Here is a 22292-nt window from a genome sequence, read left to right as displayed (position 1 = left end):
ATTCTTCAACGCACGCATTCTTTCTCTTCTTCTTCTGCAGAGGCCCAAGCCCAGGCCACGCAACAGTCCAACAAGGCATCGGAGCAGTCATGCGGCGAGATCATGAACAACACCGGCAACCTCGAGTACAACGAAACCACCAAGCAGTTATCGGTTAGTTTTAGGTGAGTTGCGCGCGTCAACAATTAGCTGCTGAGAGATTCTTACCATTCTTTTATCTTTTGAAACACCTTTCACAGAAATATGCAACTGAAGAAGATCAAGCGGGCGGAGAAGAAGGGCACCGAGAGCGTGATGGACGAAAAGTTCGCGCTGCTGTTCCAGTCCAGCTTTGCCGTCGGGCACGGCGATCTGGTGTTTTCGGTAAGTGATATTTTCTCAAAAATAAAGTGTTGGATCCGAGGGAACAAAAATATAGATTATCCTCACGAGAAGAATGTTTTCCAATACTTACTTAAACATTTCTTAAAATTGCTGATAAATTGGCTAATTTCAATCCGGCTCGTAAAAATTGTGATTAAATCCAAGCAGATAGTTTAAACAATTAAGATCGTTTATTTTATGATTATTAGTAAAGCTTTGTAAAATCCTATTTTTTTAAATTCTCCAAAATCTTCTAACATTTAAAATTCTTCAAATTCTTTAAACTTTTTAAGTTCATTAAATTTTAAAATTAAAGAAAATATGTTTAATAAAACTTAAAACACTTCAATCAAAAATATTGCAATTTAATATTTTTAAACAAGTTTAAATACTAAAAACATTCTCATTTTTTTGAAATCCAATCCCTAAAAAAATATATATTATTACACCCTTTGTTATTTTTTTATTTCTTGAAACTTTTCCAATTTTGTTTATGACCTTCAAAACTTTAAATTCATTTAATTCTTTAAAATTCTTGGAATTTTTTTTAACCCTCTACAACTCATCCCCGCCTCTAGACGCGCTTCGATCTAAAAAATCGCTGCAAATCCATTTTCAATAAATTTTTGATGTTTAAAAAGCATTGGAAAGAAGAATTCTAAAAATTTTAGAAAATGCTATGTCTTGTTTCATGTGACTTTGCCAATTATTTTAAAACGGTCATTTTTTTATGGGTCGACTTTGGCTGTGTTTTTTACGAACATTTCCTATATTTTGAGTGAAAATTAGTATGCAGTAATTTTTGTAGAGTCCCAGACTATGCCTCTACGCATTTTTTTTTACAATTTAACCCTCTACTGCCCACATTTTTTTTTAATTTTTTTATTTTTCCCGTGTTCTGGAGGTCATTTTGAGCAACTTTTGTTCTACGAAAAACTTTACTTTTCTTGATTTATTTTTTTGTTGTTTCATTTTTTGTATTTTAATCTACATTTATCTTGCTTAGTTTATGTTTGTTTTTGGTAGTATTTGGCCTATTCTACCACCTCCTATCATTACATTTTGCCTATCTCATTTTTTCATGTTTTTACAGTAACTTTTTCAACTTTTTGCATGTTTTTCACTTTTTCTGCTATAAAATGGCACCATTATCATTTACATTGTAAATAAATGCGTAGATTCATAGTCTGGGACACTACAAAAATTGCTGCATACTTCTTTTTACTTAAAATATAAGAAATGGTAGTAAAAAACACTGCTAAAGTTGACCTCTAGAAAAATGACATTTTTAAAAACATTGGCAAAGTCACATAAAACAAGTAAAACTTCCAACCCATACATTTTCAAAAATTTAAGAGTTCTTCTTTCCAATGCTTTTTAAAGATCAAAAATTGGTTGAAAAATTGATTTTTGGCGATTTTTTAAATCGAAGCCCGTCTAAAGGCGGGGTTGGGTTGTAGAGGGTTAAGTGATAATAGCAGAAAATGTGGCAGAAAAAAATGTAAAAGTGACTGTAAAAACATGAAAAAAAAGAAAGGCAAAAAGTTGATAGGAGGTGGTAGGATTGGTCAAAAACTACCAAAAACAAAGATAAGCTAAACAAGATAAATGCAAATTAAAATACTAAAAATAAAACAAGAAAAAAATAGAACAGGAGAAGTAAACTTTTACGTAGAATAAAAGTTGCTTAAAATGACTTCCTTATCACGGGAAAAATAAAAAAATCGAAAAAAAATTGGGCAGTAAAGGGTTCAGTCATTTTAAAACCTTAAAATTCAATATTCTTAAATTTCTAAAATTCTATAAATTCCTCAAATAAAAATAACAATTTTATTTTCTAATATTCCTAAAAATTCTCTTATTCTTAAAAAAATTAAACTCTTAAAGTTGAAAAATAAATTTTTTTGGTCCTTAAATTTCCTAAAATTCTTAAAATTACTAAAGATCTTGAAATTGTACATATTAAAGCCTCTCTGCTCTCATGTACAGTCATCCCACATATTCGGAACACCCACAAATTCGGAAAACTTTTGTGGTAATTTGTCAATAACATGCCAAATGCAGCTTTTCTGTCGACCCTACTATTTTTAGGACCTTCATTTGGACATTCTCTTGCTATTTCACTGGTAAAAGTAGTACTTTTTGAACAAAAAACCTCTTTGCAAGACTATTGAGTCCGTTTCGCGGTGCCTGTCCGTCGGGACGCATTTTTTTTCGCGTTCCGTTTTCGTCGATCGTCGTCGGTATGTATTTCGGGTGAGTGCGTGAGTATGTGTGCGGCTAGCTCTGGTTGTCACGATGACAGCAGAGCTGAGCCAGTTCGTTTCGCGGTGCCTGTCCGTCGGGACGCATTTTTTTTTCGCGTTCCGTTTTCGTCGATCGTCGTCGGTATGTATTTCGGGTGAGTGCGTGAGTATGTGTGCGGCTAGCTCTGGTTGTCACGATGACAGCAGAGCTGAGCCAGTCCGTTTCGCGGTGCCTGTCCGTCGGGACGCATTTTTTTTTCGCGTTCCGTTTTCGTCGATCGTCGTCGGTATGTATTTCGGGTGAGTGCGTGAGTATGTGTGCGGCTAGCTCTGGTTGTCACGATGACAGCAGAGCTGAGCCAGTCCGTTTCGCGGTGCCTGTCCGTCGGGACGCATTTTTTTTTTCGCTTTCCGTTTTCGTCGATCGTCGTCGGTATGTATTTCGGGTGAGTGCGTGAGTATGTGTGCGGCTAGCTCTGGTTGTCACGATGACAGCAGAGCTGAGCCAGTTCGTTTCGCGGTGCCTGTCCGTCGGGACGCATTTTTTTTTTTTTCGCGTTCCGTTTTCGTCGATCGTCGTCGGTATGTATTTCGGGTGAGTGCGTGAGTATGTGTGCGGCTAGCTCTGGTTGTCACGATGACAGCAGAGCTGAGCCAGTCCGTTTCGCGGTGCCTGTCCGTCGGGACGCATTTTTTTTTCGCGTTCCGTTTTCGTCGATCGTCGTCGGTATGTATTTCGGGTGAGTGCGTGAGTATGTGTGCGGCTAGCTCTGGTTGTCACGATGACAGCAGAGCTGAGCCAGTCCGTTTCGCGGTGCCTGTCCGTCGGGACGCATTTTTTTTCGCGTTCCGTTTTCGTCGATCGTCGTCGGTATGTATTTCGGGTGAGTGCGTGAGTATGTGTGCGGCTAGCTCTGGTTGTCACGATGACAGCAGAGCTGAGCCAGTCCGTTTCGCGGTGCCTGTCCGTCGGGACGCATTTTTTTTTCGCTTTCCGTTTTCGTCGATCGTCGTCGGTATGTATTTCGGGTGAGTGCGTGAGTATGTGTGCGGCTAGCTCTGGTTGTCACGATGACAGCAGAGCTGAGCCAGTTCGTTTCGCGGTGCCTGTCCGTCGGGACGCATTTTTTTTCGCGTTCCGTTTTCGTCGATCGTCGTCGGTATGTATTTCGGGTGAGTGCGTGAGTATGTGTGCGGCTAGCTCTGGTTGTCACGATGACAGCAGAGCTGAGCCAGTCCGTTTCGCGGTGCCTGTCCGTCGGGACGCATTTTTTTTTCGCGTTCCGTTTTCGTCGATCGTCGTCGGTATGTATTTCGGGTGAGTGCGTGAGTATGTGTGCGGCTAGCTCTGGTTGTCACGATGACAGCAGAGCTGAGCCAGTCCGTTTCGCGGTGCCTGTCCGTCGGGACGCATTTTTTTTTCGCTTTCCGTTTTCGTCGATCGTCGTCGGTATGTATTTCGGGTGAGTGCGTGAGTATGTGTGCGGCTAGCTCTGGTTGTCACGATGACAGCAGAGCTGAGCCAGTTCGTTTCGCGGTGCCTGTCCGTCGGGACGCATTTTTTTTTTTTTCGCGTTCCGTTTTCGTCGATCGTCGTCGGTATGTATTTCGGGTGAGTGCGTGAGTATGTGTGCGGCTAGCTCTGGTTGTCACGATGACAGCAGAGCTGAGCCAGTCCGTTTCGCGGTGCCTGTCCGTCGGGACGCATTTTTTTTTCGCGTTCCGTTTTCGTCGATCGTCGTCGGTATGTATTTCGGGTGAGTGCGTGAGTATGTGTGCGGCTAGCTCTGGTTGTCACGATGACAGCAGAGCTGAGCCAGTCCGTTTCGCGGTGCCTGTCCGTCGGGACGCATTTTTTTTTTCGCGTTCCGTTTTCGTCGATCGTCGTCGGTATGTATTTCGGGTGAGTGCGTGAGTATGTGTGCGGCTAGCTCTGGTTGTCACGATGACAGCAGAGCTGAGCCAGTCCGTTTCGCGGTGCCTGTCCGTCGGGACGCATTTTTTTTCGCTTTCCGTTTTCGTCGATCGTCGTCGGTATGTATTTCGGGTGAGTGCGTGAGTATGTGTGCGGCTAGCTCTGGTTGTCACGATGACAGCAGAGCTGAGCCAGTCCGTTTCGCGGTGCCTGTCCGTCGGGACGCATTTTTTTTTTTCTTTCGCGTTCCGTTTTCGTCGATCGTCGTCAGTGTGTTTTTCTCGTTAGTCATGTATTTGATACACGTCACAGCCGGGTTTCTTTGTTCTATGATTTGTAATTGTTTCACGGGAAGATTCGTTTTAATTTGCGTTAGCCAAATATAAATTATCATTCAATTCGACTATTCGTTTCCCGCGAATCGCGGCGACAAATATTGTTTCAACGCGATTGTTCAAGGCCTTCAGATAACATCATAACACATCAGTCATTTATTGGTCGCTCATATTATAATAATTTAAAAGTATAAATAGTCCAGGTCAACTCTACGTAAATATGTAACGCTGAGTTTAATATTTCACCTTTTAAACACTCATAATTTTGATTATATCTTTCCACAGTCGGCTGTCTAAGATTGAATCATTTATGCTAAACTCAACACCAAATAACCGGGAATGGTCTCATCCGCATTGTTTGCCTTGAGAATACATAATACATCACCTTATTTAACGAAATTCATTGATTATTGGGCCACATCATCATCCTCTATGATGAATCCTGGTCATTACCCTTCCCCACTAACAAAATCCAAAGTAGAAGTAGTTTTCCGGCACACGCGGGGGTGTGGATATCGTATAGAACCCACCCTTGGTAGCAGCCTGTGCTAACTAACATTTCCGTCCCATCCCCTCGAGATCTACAAACTGACATGGCGGGCGCCGTTGGTGGCCAACGACTATTTCCTATTCGCACCGGCTCTAGTTTTGATGATCGTGATGTTTTATCTTTTCAGCGCATTCATGCATGCTGTTGATAAGGGAAACATCATTTGATCGTTGAAGCGTGTGACTGATTGTGCTGATGGGATATTACGGTCCTGTTCAGCAACGGAGAAGGACAACCATGGGTGGTCTCTCATGCTCATGCTCATGCTCATGCTCATGCTCAAAAAACCTCTTTGCAAGACTATTTTATCCAGAGCAGCAAAACACTGCCTCCAAATTGCCTGTTTCTTATTGTGGGATGTTATTGTGCCTCCCACAATTGTAGAACACCTGAATTTAACTGATATTTTTACAAAAAAAAGTTATCGGACCATTCATAAAACATAACTAACCATGAGTTTCGTTGGTGTCAGTGCCTGAAGTCATTATTTTGTAAAAATTATGTACTCATGGAGAGAACCAAAGTTTGTTTACATCCATAAGAAAAAAGTGTTCCGAATTTGTGGATTTCAAGGGTCAAAGTTTTTCTTCAAAAACTTGATATAAAAGTTAAAATTTGCAGTTGTTCAATACAGCATTCGAAAGATCGCAAGAAAAGCTTTCAAATGAAGGTAAAAGCGAATATTTAAGTTCAATCATTGATTTTCTATGATTTTTTGAACATTGGCCGATCTGTAAACTGTTCCGAATATGAGGGATGACTGTACTAAGCTTGCTGGGATTCCTAGCTAGTTACCATAAGAAAGAACAGAGCCATCGATATTCGTAACATTCTTTAAAGTGTTAACAATTTTTATATCGCTATGATTTTTTAATTTCTTTTTTTCTTAATACCCCAAAAAAAAAACTAGATGATTATAATTCCAAAACTCTTAAAGTTTTAAATTTCGCAAATTCTGAAAATGCTAAGATTTTTTCTTCAAATTGCGAATTGCGAATTACTATGATTTTTTAATTTCTATTTTTCTTTATACATCAAATAAAAAAAACTAGATGATTATAATTCCAAAACTCTTAAAGTTTTAAATTTCGCAAATTCTGAAAATGCTAAGATTTTTTCTTCAAATTGCGAATTGCGAATTACTATGATTTTTTAATTTCTATTTTTCTTTATACATCAAATAAAAAAAACTAAATGATTATAATTCCAAAACTCTTAAAGTTTTAAATTTCGCAAATTCTGAAAATGCTAAGATTTTTTCTTCAAATTGCGAATTGCGAATTACTATGATTTTTTAATTTCTATTTTTCTTAATACATCAAATAAAAAAAACTAAATGATTATAATTCCAAAACTCTTAAAGTTTTAAATTTCGCAAATTCTGAATATGCTAAGATTTTTTCTTCAAATGCCTTTGAATTTTTTAAAATTTCTAGTTCTAATTTCTTTAAATTATTCAATTTCTTTGAATTCCTTAATTTAAAATAAAATTTAATTCGAACAATCCTTAGAAAATTTAAATTAACATTTATTTGAAATTTTATAATTCTGCGATATGTAATTTGCTTATTGGAGAAATTTCGTAAAAAATGTGTGTCCAAAAAAAATTAAACATTCCTTAAAAATGTGAAATTCGTACAATTTGTAAATAAAGGAAGGTGTTAAATTCTTTTCATTTAATGTAATGTTAAAATTCTAAAAATTTTGCAAAATTCGTTAACTTTACCAAAACGTGCTGAAAATGATTATCTAAAATTCTCAAAATATATTGTTTTAAATTCCTAGAAATCCTTAAAATCCTAGAAATGTTGAAACGAATCTGAAACAAATCTAGTACTTCTATAACTCTATTAAAAACTTAAAATTTAAATTCTCAAAAAAAAATAAGTTGTTAAAATTCTATTTTTTGTGATTTTTTAAAATTCGCAAGTTTTTTAAAGTTTTAGAATTTATAAATTTTCAAAGATTGCCTTCATCCTCATTAAAAAAAAAAAAAACGCGATGCAAAATTTTGCACAATTTTACCACACACGAACATCCCTTGAACTCCATGTCTTTAATGAATCGATAGAGCGTCGAAGATCGATGCAGTGTGTGTTTGTTTTTGCGATTTTTCCGAAGATAATTCATCATGAAATGTAATATTTACGAAGATAGCAATGATGTCCAGCAATAAAGTAAAACCTACACACATTTCTTTGGAATGAAAGGCAAAAAAGTGTTCTTTTATTTTATTAAGGGGTTACATACATGTAGAAAATCACAAAATTTCATACTACAGAAAATTTATTGAATCCACTAAAAAGATGATTTTAAAACACTTAGAGACGATTTTAACCTCAGCATTTTGCCGTACGCAAAGCGGACTGCCAAACTTTCTGAGCGTTTTTCTCGAAACACCGAGTTGATTAACGGGTGCCACGATATCTCGAGATGGGATGGACCAAATTGGCTGAAATTCGGGGTGAAGACTCTCAAGGCATGTCCCGTGTGCATGACGAAGCCCGATTTTAAAATTCTGCTTTTAAAAAAAATGAAAAAAATCAAAAACTGACGATTTTTTATATGAAAAACACAAAAATATTTTTATTTATTTTTTTAAATCATTTTTTGAAAATCGGCTTTTGTCATGCACACAGGACTGGTTTAACGAGTCTTCACCAAAATGTTGAGCTAATTTGGGCAAGCCAGTGCACAGTGGTCCAGATCGCAAAATTAAGTGGAAAATGGATTTTCCGAAAAATGGTTAAGTTTTGGAGCTTTGGTGTCTTCAGAAGAGTTGTTGCAAATGGAAAGGGGCAACTTTTGGTTTGGTTGAAAATTAGGGTGGTTCACGATTAGGGTGATTTTGAAAATCTAACTTTACAGGAATATTTTTGGGAATTTTTTTGTCTTCTAGAAAGTTGTTGGGCTTGCCAATTCAAGCAACTTTGTCGAAGACACCAAAATTTTATCTCGTAATCTACGCCTTCTATGACCAAATTTATAGAAAGCATCTGAGCAAACCTTCAAAAATCCGTTTTTTGAACGTGGCAATTCAGGGTTAAGTTTTAGAGAAAAGTGATGTTCAGAGCACTTTTAGAGCTCTAAAAACAAACATTTTTATTTATTGACATGTCAATTTGGACTTAAGGGTCAAAAGTTACAGCCATTTTAAGGTAAAAAAGATGCAAATTTAAAACTTAAATATCTCGAAAAGGCGCAAGCCAAATTTTAAGCACCAGGTTGCATTTAAAAGAAGAGATCTAGCACTACAAACGCTGAAATAATCTCAGAGGTGTTTTTCATTAAACTCGAGATATCTTCATTTGAAAAAGTCTAATTTTCAAGGGAAAATCATATGGGACCACCCTAACGAAATTCGAAAATTGTTCAAATATATGTTTTTCCATGTAATTTTGCCCGCTGAATCTGAATCTGCCCTCAGAATTGAGCCAAAGTATCGAAAAATCGAGTTTTGGTCATTTTTTGGTCATAAATGATAATTTTACATGGAAACCTTTTGCATCTTTTTTACCTTAAAATGGCTGTAACTTTTGACCCTTAAGTCCAAATTGACATGTCAGATGGTAATCGCTTACCAATTTATTTGGATTGCTGTTTTTTTTAAACCAAACTCCTTTTCGTATTATTTTGTTGGTAGAAATTGACATTCGGCGCAAATGAACGTCAATTCTGTTGACCGTGTAACAATAGAGCAATTCCAGCTCAAATCAGGAATTTTTCTGGTACTTTTGTACCCGACCCTCTCCGATTTCAATGAAACTTTTTAGACATGTTATCCTAGGCCTATATAAGCCATTTTTGTGTATATGGAGCCAATAGTACTCGAAAATAACATTTGAGAAGGGCCTAAGGTATTTAAATATTTTTGTATTTTGCAATTTAAAAATTACTGTATCTCGAAGCCATTGCGTCGTATCAAAAAGTGGTCAAAGACAAACTTGTAGGAAATTGGACGGGCTTTCTGAAAAAAATACACTGAAACAAAAATACACGCCACTTCTATGAGATTTTTTGATTTTTAAGTCTAAAACTTAAATTTAAAGGTGTTGTCACGATTTTTTTTCGTTCAAAATTTTTGAGGAAATAGCCTAAGATGTTACAAAAAGACTGACGAAAAATGCAGGATGGTATGTCTCTCCTAAAAAAATACAAAAATCATTTACTAAAACTGTTTTTTTGAAAAGTGGTCTAAACGTCAAAATTTTGAAAAACCCATAGTGGGAATCGATTCCCCAGACAATTTTACATAAAAGTCTCCATATTGACCATTGTCCTATGTCCAGTCCTTGGGAAGATACAGCGTTTTTAAAAATAAAAATGATGAAAAAATTGAGTTTTTGGTGGTTTTTGGCAATTTCTATATGACAGACTTGGTTTTTCAGTCTCGTTAATATTTTTACCGGAAAGCTCGTCCAATTTCCCATAAGTTTGCCTTTGACAGCATTTCAATTGGATGTAAGGGCTTACAGTTATAAGCTTAATTACATTGTTAATAACTGAAAAGGGAATATTTTTTTCAGTGTGGTAGAAACCTGGATAGTAAATTAGCTTACGTAAATATCAAAACGAGTCAAATCAAAAAGCTGTCAAAGGCAAACTTATGGGAAATTGGACGAGCTTTCCGGTAAAAATATTTACGAGACTGAAAAACCAAGTCTGTCATATAGAAATTGCCAAAAACCACCAAAAAACCCATTTTTTCATCATTTTTATTTTTAAAACCGCTGTATCTTCCCAAGGATTGGACATAGGATAATGGTCAATATGGAGACTTTTATGTAAAATTGTCTGGGGAATCGATTCCCACTATGGGTTTTTCAAAATTTTGACGTTTAGACCACTTTTCAAAAAAACAGTTTTAGTAAATGATTTTTGTATTTTTTTAGGAGAGACATACCATCCTGCATTTTTCGTCAGTCTTTTGGTAACATCTTAGGCTATTTCCTCAAAAATTTTGAACGAAAAAAAATCGTGACAACACCTTTAAATTTAAGTTTTAGTTTTAAAAATCAAAAAATCTCATAGAAGTGGCGTGTATTTTTGTTTCAGTGTATTTTTTTCAGAAAGCCCGTCCAATTTCCTACAAGTTTGTCTTTGACCACTTTTTGATACGACGCAATGGCTTCGAGATACAGTAATTTTTAAATTGCAAAATACAAACATATTTAAATACCTTAGGCCCTTCTCAAATGTTATTTTCGAGTACTATTGGCTCCATATACACAAAAATGGCTTTTTTGCCATTCCGTCGTGAAACTACTTACTTTTCCTGTCATTCTTGAACGACGAAACAGCCTTCTTTTCTGTACCAAAAATAACAGAATCGAATAGTAACCCTTTTAAAAACAAATGCTGAAAAGTTCTACTTTTCAGCACTGTAATCGATGCTGAAAAGTTGAACTTTTCAGCACTTGTTTCGAAAAGTTAAACTTTTCAACATTTTTAGGATTTAAACGATTTATTGACAAAATACATGAAAATTTGACTTAAAATTTCACTCAATGGGTGTTTTTCGGAATTGCAAAAAATGTTGTATGGAACTCGTTGCAAACTTGATTTTTTCAGCACTCGTCGTATTTATCCAACTCGGTGAACCTCGTTGGATAAATGTACGACTCGTGCTGAAAAAATCCTGTTTTTGCAACTTGTTGCATAAACTACTATTATAGGCCTAGGATAACATGTCTAAAAAGTTTCATTGAAATCGGAGAGGGTCGGGTACAAAAGTACCAGAAAAATTCCTGATTTGAGCTGGAATTGCTCAATAAACGAAAAATGTGATTTGTGAAGTACGAGTTTAGATTTTTTTTTCGCAATTTCATAAAACTCGTTACATAGTTATAGAAGTTTTACTTAAGCTAGCTCATTTACGGCGAATCATCATTTTGCTGTACCTTCCGGCTTTCGTCCATGAACCCCACGCGATACCGTAGCCATTGCTAGCCTTTTTGAACAACCCGTTGAGATTGCTGGGGGAAGAAAAATGGTTTGTATTGATGATTTAACGTTATTTTGGTGAATCTCTATACCTAGCTCCACAATCGGTGAACCACCACCCACTTCGCAACTCATCGGCACAATTCATCGTCCCGTTGCGATCGTTGTCGACATCGGATGTGGAAAATTTAGCTCCATTGTGCGAGCTCAACGCATCGCCCGCTGTTCCGGAGTATCCACCGACGGTCAGTCTGTACCCGTCAGCTTCCTCCGATACTTTAAACTCCGAGTATCTGGCATGTCTGCCCTGCTGGAGTTCATTTTCGATGTACACGAACAGCTCGTACTGTCCGCCGGCTGTCAGCTGGTGAATCGGTTCCAGCCCCATCCAGAGCTCGGAGTGCGCCCGGACGGTGTCGAATCCGGTGCGATAGTCGTACCAGGTTCGATAGAAGTTCGTTTCGCCATGGAATCGTCGCTGGATGACCAGCCAGCCACCTCCGCTCGACTCGCAGAACACGTCCATGTTGGGAGCCTGCAGTCTGTAGACGCCGGTTGTTTTGGCCATGCCGCACGAAGGAATCACCAAATCAAAGTGATTTTTAAGAATTTGTCCGGTTTGGTTGTTCAAAGTGGAAACACTTGCCGCGATGCCTTTCAATTGGCTCTCCATGGACCTTTGCTTCGACAGCATGGTCGTTTCCAATTTGGCGATTCGGTCGAGCAAACTGTAATGAAATATTAACCGTCAAATTCCAAAGAAAATTTGGAGAATTTCCCTTGTCCCCTTAAAAAAGCCAAAAAAAAAAATTCCCTGCTTACTTCAAATTGTCAGTTTCAACATTTTTCGTTAGGTTATCGATTCTTGCCTGGGTGACATTGTTCCGTTCCGTTAGTCTGTCGAAAAAAAAGGCAGAATAAAGTTATTTAAAAAAATAAAATTTCAAAAAAAAAAAACTCACTTTTCCTCGATACGTTCCAGCTGGTGCGTGATCAGTTCGTACCAGAGCGAACCTTTAACCTCGTAGATTCCGGAGCACAACGAACTCACAAAGCAAAGCCAAACCAGGGCACGGGACATTGTAGGGCTGGGACTGCTAAACAGCGAATGACTTGAAAAATCGCCAGAAGCGGTCGGGATCACTTGTCCGATAAAAAGGGGGATTTTTTTCTTTATTTCTGGAACTTTTTTTTATCAGAAATAAAAGTTACACGGAGAGGCGAATGGGTATTTTTTTTATTTTATTTTTGTTGTTTTTGATTAGCCATCTTTTAGAGAATTCAGAACAGAAGGGCCACCATCAGTGGCGCTGACTAATATTTAGAAACTCAACAATACAAATATTCTAGAAATAAAAACAAAAGTAAAAAGCCAAAATTTAGAACTTCAGAAATTTAAAAATACAAATACACATTCAAAAAGGTAAAAAACCAACAATTTTTCAAATCTGCAATTCAGATGGAAAAACAAATACACAAAATTCAATATTCCGAATTTTTTTTAAGAAATATAAAAATATAATAAACTCTAGTGTTAAAAAAAATAAAACACATGGCTTCAAAATTTTAAGAAATCAAAAGTAGAAATTCATAAATGTAAACATTGAGAAATCTAGAAATTACAACAAAATTCAATGTTTAAAAAAATTGAAAATTTCAAAATTAAGTTACATTATTTTTTAAAGAATTTAAGAATTTAAGAATTTAAGAATTTAAGAATTTAAGAATTTAAGAATTTAAGAATTTAAGAATTTAAGAATTTAAGAATTTAAGAATTTAAGAATTTAAGAATTTAAAAATTTAAGAATTTAAGAATTTAAGAATTTAAGAATTTAAGAATTTAATAATTTAAGAATTTAAGAATTTAAGAATTTAAGAATTTAAGAATTTAAGAATTTAAGAATTTAAGAATTTAAGAATTTAAGAATTTAAGAATTTAAGAATTTAAGAATTTAAGAATTTAAGAATTAAAGAATTTAAGAATTTAAGAATTTAAGAATTTAAGAATTTAAGAATTTAAGAATTTAAGAATTTAAGAATTTAAGAATTTAAGAATTTAAGAATTTAAGAATTTAAGAATTTAAGAATTTAAGAATTTAAGAATTTAAGAATTTAAGAATTTAAGAATTTAAGAATTTAAGAATTTAAGAATTTAAGAATTTAAAAATTTAAGAATTTAAGAATTTAAGAATTTAAGAATTTAAGAATTTAAGAATTTAAGAATTTAAGAATTTAAGAATTTAAGAATTTAAGAATTTAAGAATTTAAGAATTTAAGAATTTAAGAATTTAAGAATTTAAGAATTTAAGAATTTAAGAATTTAAGAATTTAAGAATTTAAGAATTTAAGAATTTAAGAATTTAAGAATTTAAGAATTTAAGAATTTAAGAATTTAAGAATTTAAGAATTTAAGACTTTAAGAATTTAAGAATTTAAGAATTTAAGAATTTAAGAATTTAAGAATTTAAGAATTTAAGAATTTAAGAATTTAAGAATTTAAGAATTTAAGAATTTAAGAATTTAAGAATTTAAGAATTTAAGAATTTAAGAATTTAAGAATTTAAGAATTTAAGAATTTAAGAATTTAAGAATTTAAGAATTTAAGAATTTAAGAATTTAAGAATTTAAGAATTTAAGAATTTAAGAATTTAAGAATTTAAGAATTTAAGAATTTAAGAATTTAAGAATTTAAGAATTTAAGAATTTAAGAATTTAAGAATTTAAGAATTTAAGAATTTAAGAATTTAAGAATTTAAGAATTTAAGAATTTAAGAATTTAAGAATTTAAGAATTTAAGAATTTAAGAATTTAAGAATTTAAGAATTTAAGAATTTAAGATTTAAAAAATATTGTGAAATGTACTCTCAATTTTTGAGTAATGATTGCTGATTTACTGAAAATTTCCTATTTTTAGTATTATTTTCTTTTTTCTATTTTTTTTTTAAAAAAGGGTGTTTCTATGGCCTTTTAATTTTCTTTAATTCATCATAAATTGCAGAAGGCGATACACTTTTGTTTTTTAAGATTATAATGTGGAATTGTCTCAGATTCTGTTGTCGGTTTCTCGGTTTCTCAGTAAAGCGGTGCGCTAGTTTTCAAAAAAATACTTTTTTTTTTTGAAAGAATTGTATTTTTTGGTTAATTTTTTATAGAACGGTTTATGGTTAACAAATGTATTTGACATCTCTTGAAATCCTTTCTAAAATTACTCAAAAAATTATCAAATTTATCAGTATTTTTGTAAATGTAAAAGAGGTCAACAATTTTGAAAAGTGTTTCAAATTATTTTAACTAAATCCTGATCTACAATGGCAAATCGCAGAATGTTGCGTCTGAAAACTTGATGATTGTTTTCGCAAGAGAAAACGTTGGTGATTAAGAAAAAAGTGCATCTAAATCCAGAAAATTGTAAACGATTTTGTTCAAAAAATTTCACCGATTTCGAAAACAACAAAAGTTTTTGAACTATTTTACGGATTCGCCTACAAGAATACTCTCCGTGTGTACAAACAATGTTCCAATTAAGTTTCAAATATTATTTTCAATTATTTCTGTGATTTTTTTTTTGTAATATTTGAAATACACATTTTTTTCTTCCAAAAATTCTGGAGGATCAAAATTTGAGGGGGGGGCAAAAAGTACCCGTCCCCCCACGAGTCGACGCCCCTGGCGACCATAAATGACGTAACGTTTCTCCCCTCTTCCAAAGGTCTGGACCATCTCGCTGCCGGTGGTCGTGATCGTGCACGGCAACCAGGAACCGCAGTCGTGGGCGACCATCACGTGGGACAACGCGTTCGCCGACATCAACCGCGTCCCGTTCCACGTGCCGGACAAGGTCTCCTGGAACCTGCTGGCGGAAGCGCTCAACACAAAGTACCGCGCCTCGACCGGACGCTCGATGACCCAGGAAAACATGCACTTCCTCTGCGAGAAGGCGTTCCGGGCGAACCTGCAGTTTCCGGTGTCGGACGATCTGACCATCACGTGGTCCCAGTTCTGCAAGGAGCCGCTGCCCGACCGGACGTTCACCTTCTGGGAGTGGTTCTACGCCGCGATGAAGGTCACCCGGGAGCATCTGCGGGGGCCGTGGAACGACGGCAGCATAGTCGGGTTCATCCACAAGACCAAAGCCGAGGACTACCTGCTCAAGTGCCCGCGCGGGACGTTCCTGCTGCGGTTCTCCGACAGCGAGCTGGGTAAGTTGGGTGACTCTTGAAGATCTTCCAGGTGCGTAGAACTGACTGATTCATTCCCAGGTGGCATCACGATCGCGTGGGTCAACGAAAGCAACGACGGCCAGCCCCAGATTCTGCACATCCAGCCGTTCACGGCCAAAGACTTTGCCACCCGGTCCCTCTCGGACCGCATCCGGGACTTTGAGGATCTGTACTACCTGTACCCGAACAAGCCGAAGAACGAGGCGTTCGACCGGTACACGAGTCCGCCCGTCCCGTCCCGCAACCGGAACTACATCCCGTCCGAGGTGCGGGCGGTCCTGATGGGCCCGAGCAACAACAACAACTCCACCATCAACTCGTACCCGAACACACCGAGCTCGTACAACCACCTGCAGTCGCCGGACGCGTCCCGAGATACGCCCTCCAGCGGGTAAGTTTGGCCAACTCGTGCCTTCCCAATCTAAATATGTTCAAGTAGAGCTTCTATTAGTGCTTCAAACAACACTGCTATCTATCGTCCCATCACCATTCAAACTGCTTTCGCCCACTAACTCACCCACCCACCCACACACTTTAATCTAAAACAATCGAAAGTTTCACCCTTTAATATCCCCGTAATCTGCTGCAGAAGCTTAACTTTTAGCTGGGTTGATTTATCCCAGTGTGGTCAGTGCACCGCCCCAAGGGGGTTTTGAGAATTGCCAAGTTTGGTTGAAATTGTGCAAACTAATCTCTGCGTTATTATTTGTTGGAAGCAAAATTTGTTCAGTTTCCTATTCGACTGGAGCTTCCTATGTTGTTCTCAACGACTCGTACCGATGTTCGTTGTGAACGTTAAATCGTTATACACGAGGAGTTCACGCCGAACTGCAGTTTACGCTAGCGTTCGTGATGAACTGCGCCGAATTTTTCAAACTTAACCAATACGATCAAATTCTTCACTTTGAACAAAGGAGCATATTTAAAAACCTAAACTGCCGTTCTACGCGTAATTGTATCACGTGCATTTTTTTTTTTAAATTGAGAAAAAAATGCTTCAATTTTGATGTAAAACGGAATCAATTCAATAGTTACACTATTAGTATAAAACTATGATATTGTAGTACCCTACATTCATTAAATAAAATAAAATGATATTTAAAAATCATATTTTAAGCTGATTTGACATAAATATAATATCAATATCACTCTTTTTGCATGGGTCATTTTGAAAATAAAAGCAATCTTGTCCCTCATGGTCTGATCTCGAAAAACGTGGGACAATTGTTGAATAAAATCATGTTAATATCGCATGACATCACATTTTAAATTTTTATGTCTGAAAAAATTGTTATATTAACTTTTAAAATGTACAAATTCGCCACTTTTCTGGTTAACTGCCACTTTTTAACCTAATTTGAGGTAATCAATACACCATATTTTTTACCACTTCCAAATTTACATAATTTTTGTTTACTGAGCAATTCTCTTCGAAATCGGTAATTTTTCTTCAATTTTAATTTTTGTATTTTTTAATCCGGCTGAAACTTTTTTGGTGCCTTCGGTATGCCCAAAAAAGCCATTTTGCATCATTTCCATACAAATTTGGCAGCTGTCCATACAAAAATGATGCATGAAAATTCAAAAATCTGTATCTTTTGAAGGAAGTTTTTGATCGATTTCGTGTCTTCGGTAAAGTTATAGGTATGGATACGGACTACATTGGAAAAAAATGGTGATTTTTTACTTAAATTTTTGTCACTTAAACTTGATTTGCAAAAAAAAAACACTATTTTTATTTTTCTTTTCATTTTCTGATATGTTTTAGAGGACATCCAGGTTGTGCAAAAAATCTTCGACCGAGTTATGAATTTTTTAATCAATACTGATTTTTTCAAAAATCGAAACATTGGTCGGGCGTATATATTGAATGTTTGGCCCTTTTGAAATGTTAGTCTTGATTTAAAAAAATTGAAAATATTGTTTTCGAAAAGATCGGAAAATTTCACGAATGTTTCATATTTTAACATTGTAAATCGGACCATTAGTTGCTGAGATATCGACGTTAGAAAATGGTGGGTTGTTTGAGTGAGACTTAAAAAACATCAATTTTCATGTTTTTAACCGTTGTATGGCAATATCTCAGCAACTTAGGGTCGTATGAACAAAGTTCAAAAAAGCAAAATATAGAGAATTTTCTAAGCTTTTCAAAAATATTTTTTTCAGTAATGAAAAACTGTGACTATTTTCAAAAAAGTCACCTAAAAATGGATTTAACATAAAAACGGTGCACTTTATCAAAATTTCACTACAGTACTTTTTGATTGCAAATTTGATGTTTCATCGAAAAATGAAGTTGAAATTTTTTGCGCGCAATGTTTCGATTTTATTAAAAAATCAGTATTGATTAAAAAAATCATAACTTGGTCAAAGATTTTTTGCACAACCTGGAAATTTCAGAAATGTTGGTATTTGATGTCCTCTAAAACATATCAGAAAATGAAAAAAAAATAGTGTTTTTTTGCAAATCAAGTTTTAGTGACAAAAAGTTAAATAAAAAATCTCAAAAAAATTTTACCGTGTATCATTTTTTTCCAGTGTAGTCCGTATGGATACCTACAACTTTGCCCAAGACACCAAATCGATCAAAAAATTCCGTCAAAAAATACAGATTTTTGAATTTCAGAAATCATGTATGGACAGCTGCCAAATTTGTATCGAAAATGATATGACCAAACAAATGATGCAAAATGGCTTCTTTGGGCACACCGAAGGCACCAAAAAAGTTTCAGTCGGATTAAAAAAAAACGAATGACCGAAATCTGAGAGAACTGCAATCTACATCTTTTGCATTGTGGACAGATTTTGTGTACGAAAAAATGTGTAAAGTTTACTAATTTTTTTAAATAACATGTTTTTATATGTAATGGCCATTTTTACACATAAATTGGGTCCTGAAATGAAGCTTACATTGCTGATATTATTGTTTACAGAGATGAAGCTTATTTTTTTGAGTACAGTGACCCTCTGTACGACCACAAAGAAATTAAATCAATTTGGAAAAATTAACCTCGCGGTCCTTTTTGACAGAAAAGGTCCTACTTGACAGCTCTTTCGAAGGGGACCATAGTTGATCCATCGGAAAAATGTTGTCTCGTCAATTTTTATTTTGCATTAAATTAACAAAAAGTGATGAGAAATGGTTTTTAATCGTTGTACACAAAAATTTACTCAGGGGTAAATTTGGGCAAAATGATTGCATTTGTAATTTTGTTTGACAACTCTAGTTTCATAAGATTGAAAAAATGTTAACTTTTTTTTTTTTAAATAAACTATTTTTCATAAATTACTATGATCTGAAATGGGATTTGAAGAGTCACCATGCTATAATTTAACTTCTTTTTTCGCTGTGTAGAATGGCAGTTAAGTTAGAACTTGACAATTTAAAATAATTGCAAAGCTTGGTAGTTTTTTTTTCTACAAGTGTTGCGTTTTATTAAAATTAAAAGTTCACTCATTTTTAGAGATAAATTACGCTGGTTTTCTGACATATATTTTTGAAATCATATATTTTTCAAATAATATCCATGGTGACAACCCCTTTTGCTAAAGTGACAGATCACGTCAAGTAAGAGGGGGATAGACTGCTTGTTTACAAACGCAGATCCGCCCTCTTGAACTGATACTACGGATACATGTATTTTTCAATTCATATATTTTTCAAATATTTTTTTTAACAAGCGTGATTAAAAAACGTAAAAAACCCTTTTTCATATTTTTTATTCTTTGCTAAGCTTTTAAAATCTTAACAAAGACACTTGGATTGATTAACGATACTTTTCTTTTTTTTAAATATAATATGAAAAATCATAGCTATGCCATGAAAGTGGTGCACTTCAACATTTTTTGTGGCAAGATCTTTTAGATCGAACATTTTTTATATACAATTTTCAATTGAAAAGTGGAACTCCGAAATTAACGAATTACAATTTTGAATTGGAAAGTGGAATTGTTGGTCAGTATACAGAATTCAATTTAAAAAAAAAATCTTAGATTTCCTTTACAAAAAAATATTTATAAACTTTTTCTTGACTCCAAAATTTAAATTTTATTGATTACCAAAACATATAAAAAAAAAATCAACTTTTACCAAGCAGAAAAGGTTACCAAAAAGTTGTGTTTTTGAATACGAGAATTAAAATTTTAGGAAATTTTACGATTCCGTAAAAATGTACAAATAAAATGTAGAGAAAAACTGAATTTCAATAAAATTTTAAATATTTTTTTGCTATTCCGTCGTGACACTACTTACTTTTCCTGTCTTTCTTGAACGACGAAATAGCCTACTTTTCTGTACCAAAAATAACAGAATCGAATGAAGAGTGTTGGTTCAAAACAAATACAGAAAGTTTTACTTTTCAGCACTGAAATAGTAACACTTTTCAATTTTTTTTTTAATTTAAACGATTTATTGACAAAATACAAAATATTGAAAATTTGACTTAAAATTTCACCCAATGGGTGTTTTTTTGGAATTGTAAAAAATGTTGTATGGAACTCGTTGCAAAACTTGATTTTTTCAGCACTCTTAGTATTTATCCAACTCGGTAAACCTCGTTGGATAAATGTACGACTCGTGCTGAAAAAATACTCTTTTTGCAACTTGTTGCATAAACTACTATTATATAAACTAAACAAAGTAGGAATAAACCATCCTCAATCCTGATTTTTTAGAATTTCTAAGAAGAAAAAAATGGAACGGCTAATATTTCTGAATATATTTACTTTTCCTACCATTCGAAAGTGACAAAATGGCCTGCTTAACATCACCAAAAAAAACAGTGCTGAAATGTTTATTAAAAGCACTAATTAAAGTTCTAAAATGTTCGATTTTTCAGCACTCGTGTCGAAAAGTATTATTTTTCGACACTGTTTTGGTTTTTTTTTGCTAAACCAAACACATGGACGCAAAACTTAAGCGAGTTTTATAAATTAATAATAATAAACCTGTTGCAAAAATCGATTTATTCAGCGTGCTTCGTAATTCAACGAGGCTTATAATTTTTCTAATAATAATTTCAGCTTTTGTTTTAAATTTCATTATTTTTTTTGGAAACTTTAACTTAAGTTGTATAAACTTGGTGTGAAATCTCGATTAAACAAGATATTTTTCTGCGATTGAAATCGATAATCTAACAGTTCTCAAATCCCCAAGTCTGCATTGAATTTTCTTGTTCCACAAAACTAAAACATTTTCATCCTCGTTGAATCAAAGAATTGACTGTAGAAAAAAAACTATAAAATCAACTCTCTGTCCTCTCTTTTTCCGCTGTATAAAAACCCTTTCTTCTTGAAATCACCCTCCCTCTTCTCCCTTTCCCCTACTTTCTGATGTACATATTGGTTCTGGTTCTCCCTTTGTTAATTAATTTAATGTACTTCCACCTCTTTCCCCTCTCTATTTTCTATCTCTCTCTCTCTCTCGAGTGTACATTTTTCCCGTGCAGTATTTGTGTACTCTGTGTGTTTGCGTGTACAATTGTATAAAAATAACAAGCTAACAATTGCGATTTGTTTCTTTCTGCTCTCTTCTTCTTTAATTAATTATTGAAAATAACAAAACACACACCCAACTTTTCGCTCTGTAAACAAAAATTGCGGTGCAGCTATCAGAATAGCACAATTATGCATCTCTAGTCACTAAATCTGCACTACTAAACAAATTTGCCATCACCACCACCACCACCACCGTCGACGGTCACCGGCTTCACACACACACAAATACACACTGAATTGCTATTACTAATGGTACTAACACAAAAAAAAATTAAAAGAAATGCAAAAAGTATTGAAAAAACCCCACCACCAACACAGGCAACAGCATCAGGCAAATTTACTAGTGGGCAGAGGAAATTATATATGATATTAAATATTGGAATATTTAGACAAAATTTACTATTGTAAATGAGATGCTCAAGCAGCTTGAGGAGAAAGGAAATCGTTACTCTAGTCAAATTATTAAGGATAATTCGTGCGGAGACAGCAAACCGCACGAAGACCAACTTACACACACTTACACTGAAAAGAAGAAAAACAAAACAAACACAGTTGTATACGTAAACAAATGATAAAAATGATGTTTTTAAAACTGAGAAACTTTTAAAGCCAAATTTATAGGACAATTATACGATTAGCTCAAATGTTACATGTTCTCCCCTCAACCCCCTAAAATTACTACAGGAAAATGCTAACGAGAAAATGTTTTAACTACTTTTACCCTAAGCTAAGCAGAAACACATAAACTACTAATTGCATGATTTGAAAAGTGCACCGCGAAACGTGCGTCATCTGCCAGAGTTCTGCGTCAATTAGGAAACCGCGTCCAAACGACACGCTGGCGTTGTTCTGCGCGGCTCGCACTGCTGTTCGCCTCGAAACGCGTCGGATCGCTCTGCAGCGAGTTCACGCCGAACAGCAGTCCGCACTGGCGTTCGCGATGAACTGCACCGACGAACCAGCAACTGGTCGTGCGCTCGCCCGTTTGACTATTGTGCTGTTCGTGGTGAATTGAGTTTTTTGTTTCGTTATACCCAACTTTGAGTACCTGGAGAGTGCAGAGAGAGCCATTTGTGTGACATTTCTCATCGCTGTGTGTGTGCGCGCGTGCGTAATTTCCGCCATTTTGTGACGTTTCGCAACTCATCCCTCATATCTGCGCCAACTCATTTTCGCTGCCGCGCCCGCCGGGCCTTCGCCAGACCATGCCGTAAGAATAGAACT

At 35.2% G+C, this 22292-nt stretch overlaps 3 protein-coding genes across 9 annotated transcripts in view; 2 read left to right on the top strand and 1 right to left on the bottom strand.

Annotated features, from left to right (window-relative positions):
- Positions 1-22292, top strand: part of LOC128093133 (uncharacterized) — a 356259-nt gene that overhangs the window by 260198 nt on the left and 73769 nt on the right. The gene's annotated exons all lie outside the window — the stretch shown is intronic.
- Positions 1-22292, top strand: part of LOC120432275 (signal transducer and transcription activator) — a 145418-nt gene that overhangs the window by 110168 nt on the left and 12958 nt on the right. For 6 of the 7 annotated variants that reach the window (XM_039597460.2, XM_039597462.2, XM_052708928.1 and 3 more), the window contains 4 exons: positions 41-164; positions 240-363; positions 15062-15551; positions 15612-15963. In XM_039597460.2, the coding sequence (XP_039453394.1) occupies positions 41-164; positions 240-363; positions 15062-15551; positions 15612-15963 (1090 nt within the window). Of the gene's footprint in view, positions 1-40; positions 165-239; positions 364-15061; positions 15552-15611; positions 15964-21178; positions 22000-22292 lie in introns of those variants that run through there. The other variant, XM_039597461.2, reaches the window with a different exon arrangement.
- Positions 10847-12439, bottom strand: LOC120432276 (fibrinogen-like protein A). Its single transcript, XM_039597463.2, has 4 exons — positions 12315-12439; positions 12175-12249; positions 11445-12080; positions 10847-11384 (listed from the first exon to the last, which is right to left on the bottom strand). The coding sequence occupies exons 1-4, from the start codon at positions 12431-12433 to the stop codon at positions 11279-11281; spliced, it is 936 nt and encodes a 311-aa protein (XP_039453397.2). The 5' UTR covers positions 12434-12439; the 3' UTR covers positions 10847-11278.

This window comes from Culex pipiens, chromosome 1 (assembly GCF_016801865.2).
Source record: "Culex pipiens pallens isolate TS chromosome 1, TS_CPP_V2, whole genome shotgun sequence".
NCBI classification, from domain to species: Eukaryota; Metazoa; Arthropoda; class Insecta; order Diptera; family Culicidae; genus Culex; species Culex pipiens.
The sequence above is the reverse complement of the archived record's forward strand: the minus strand, read 5'-3'. Positions and strand labels throughout refer to the sequence as shown.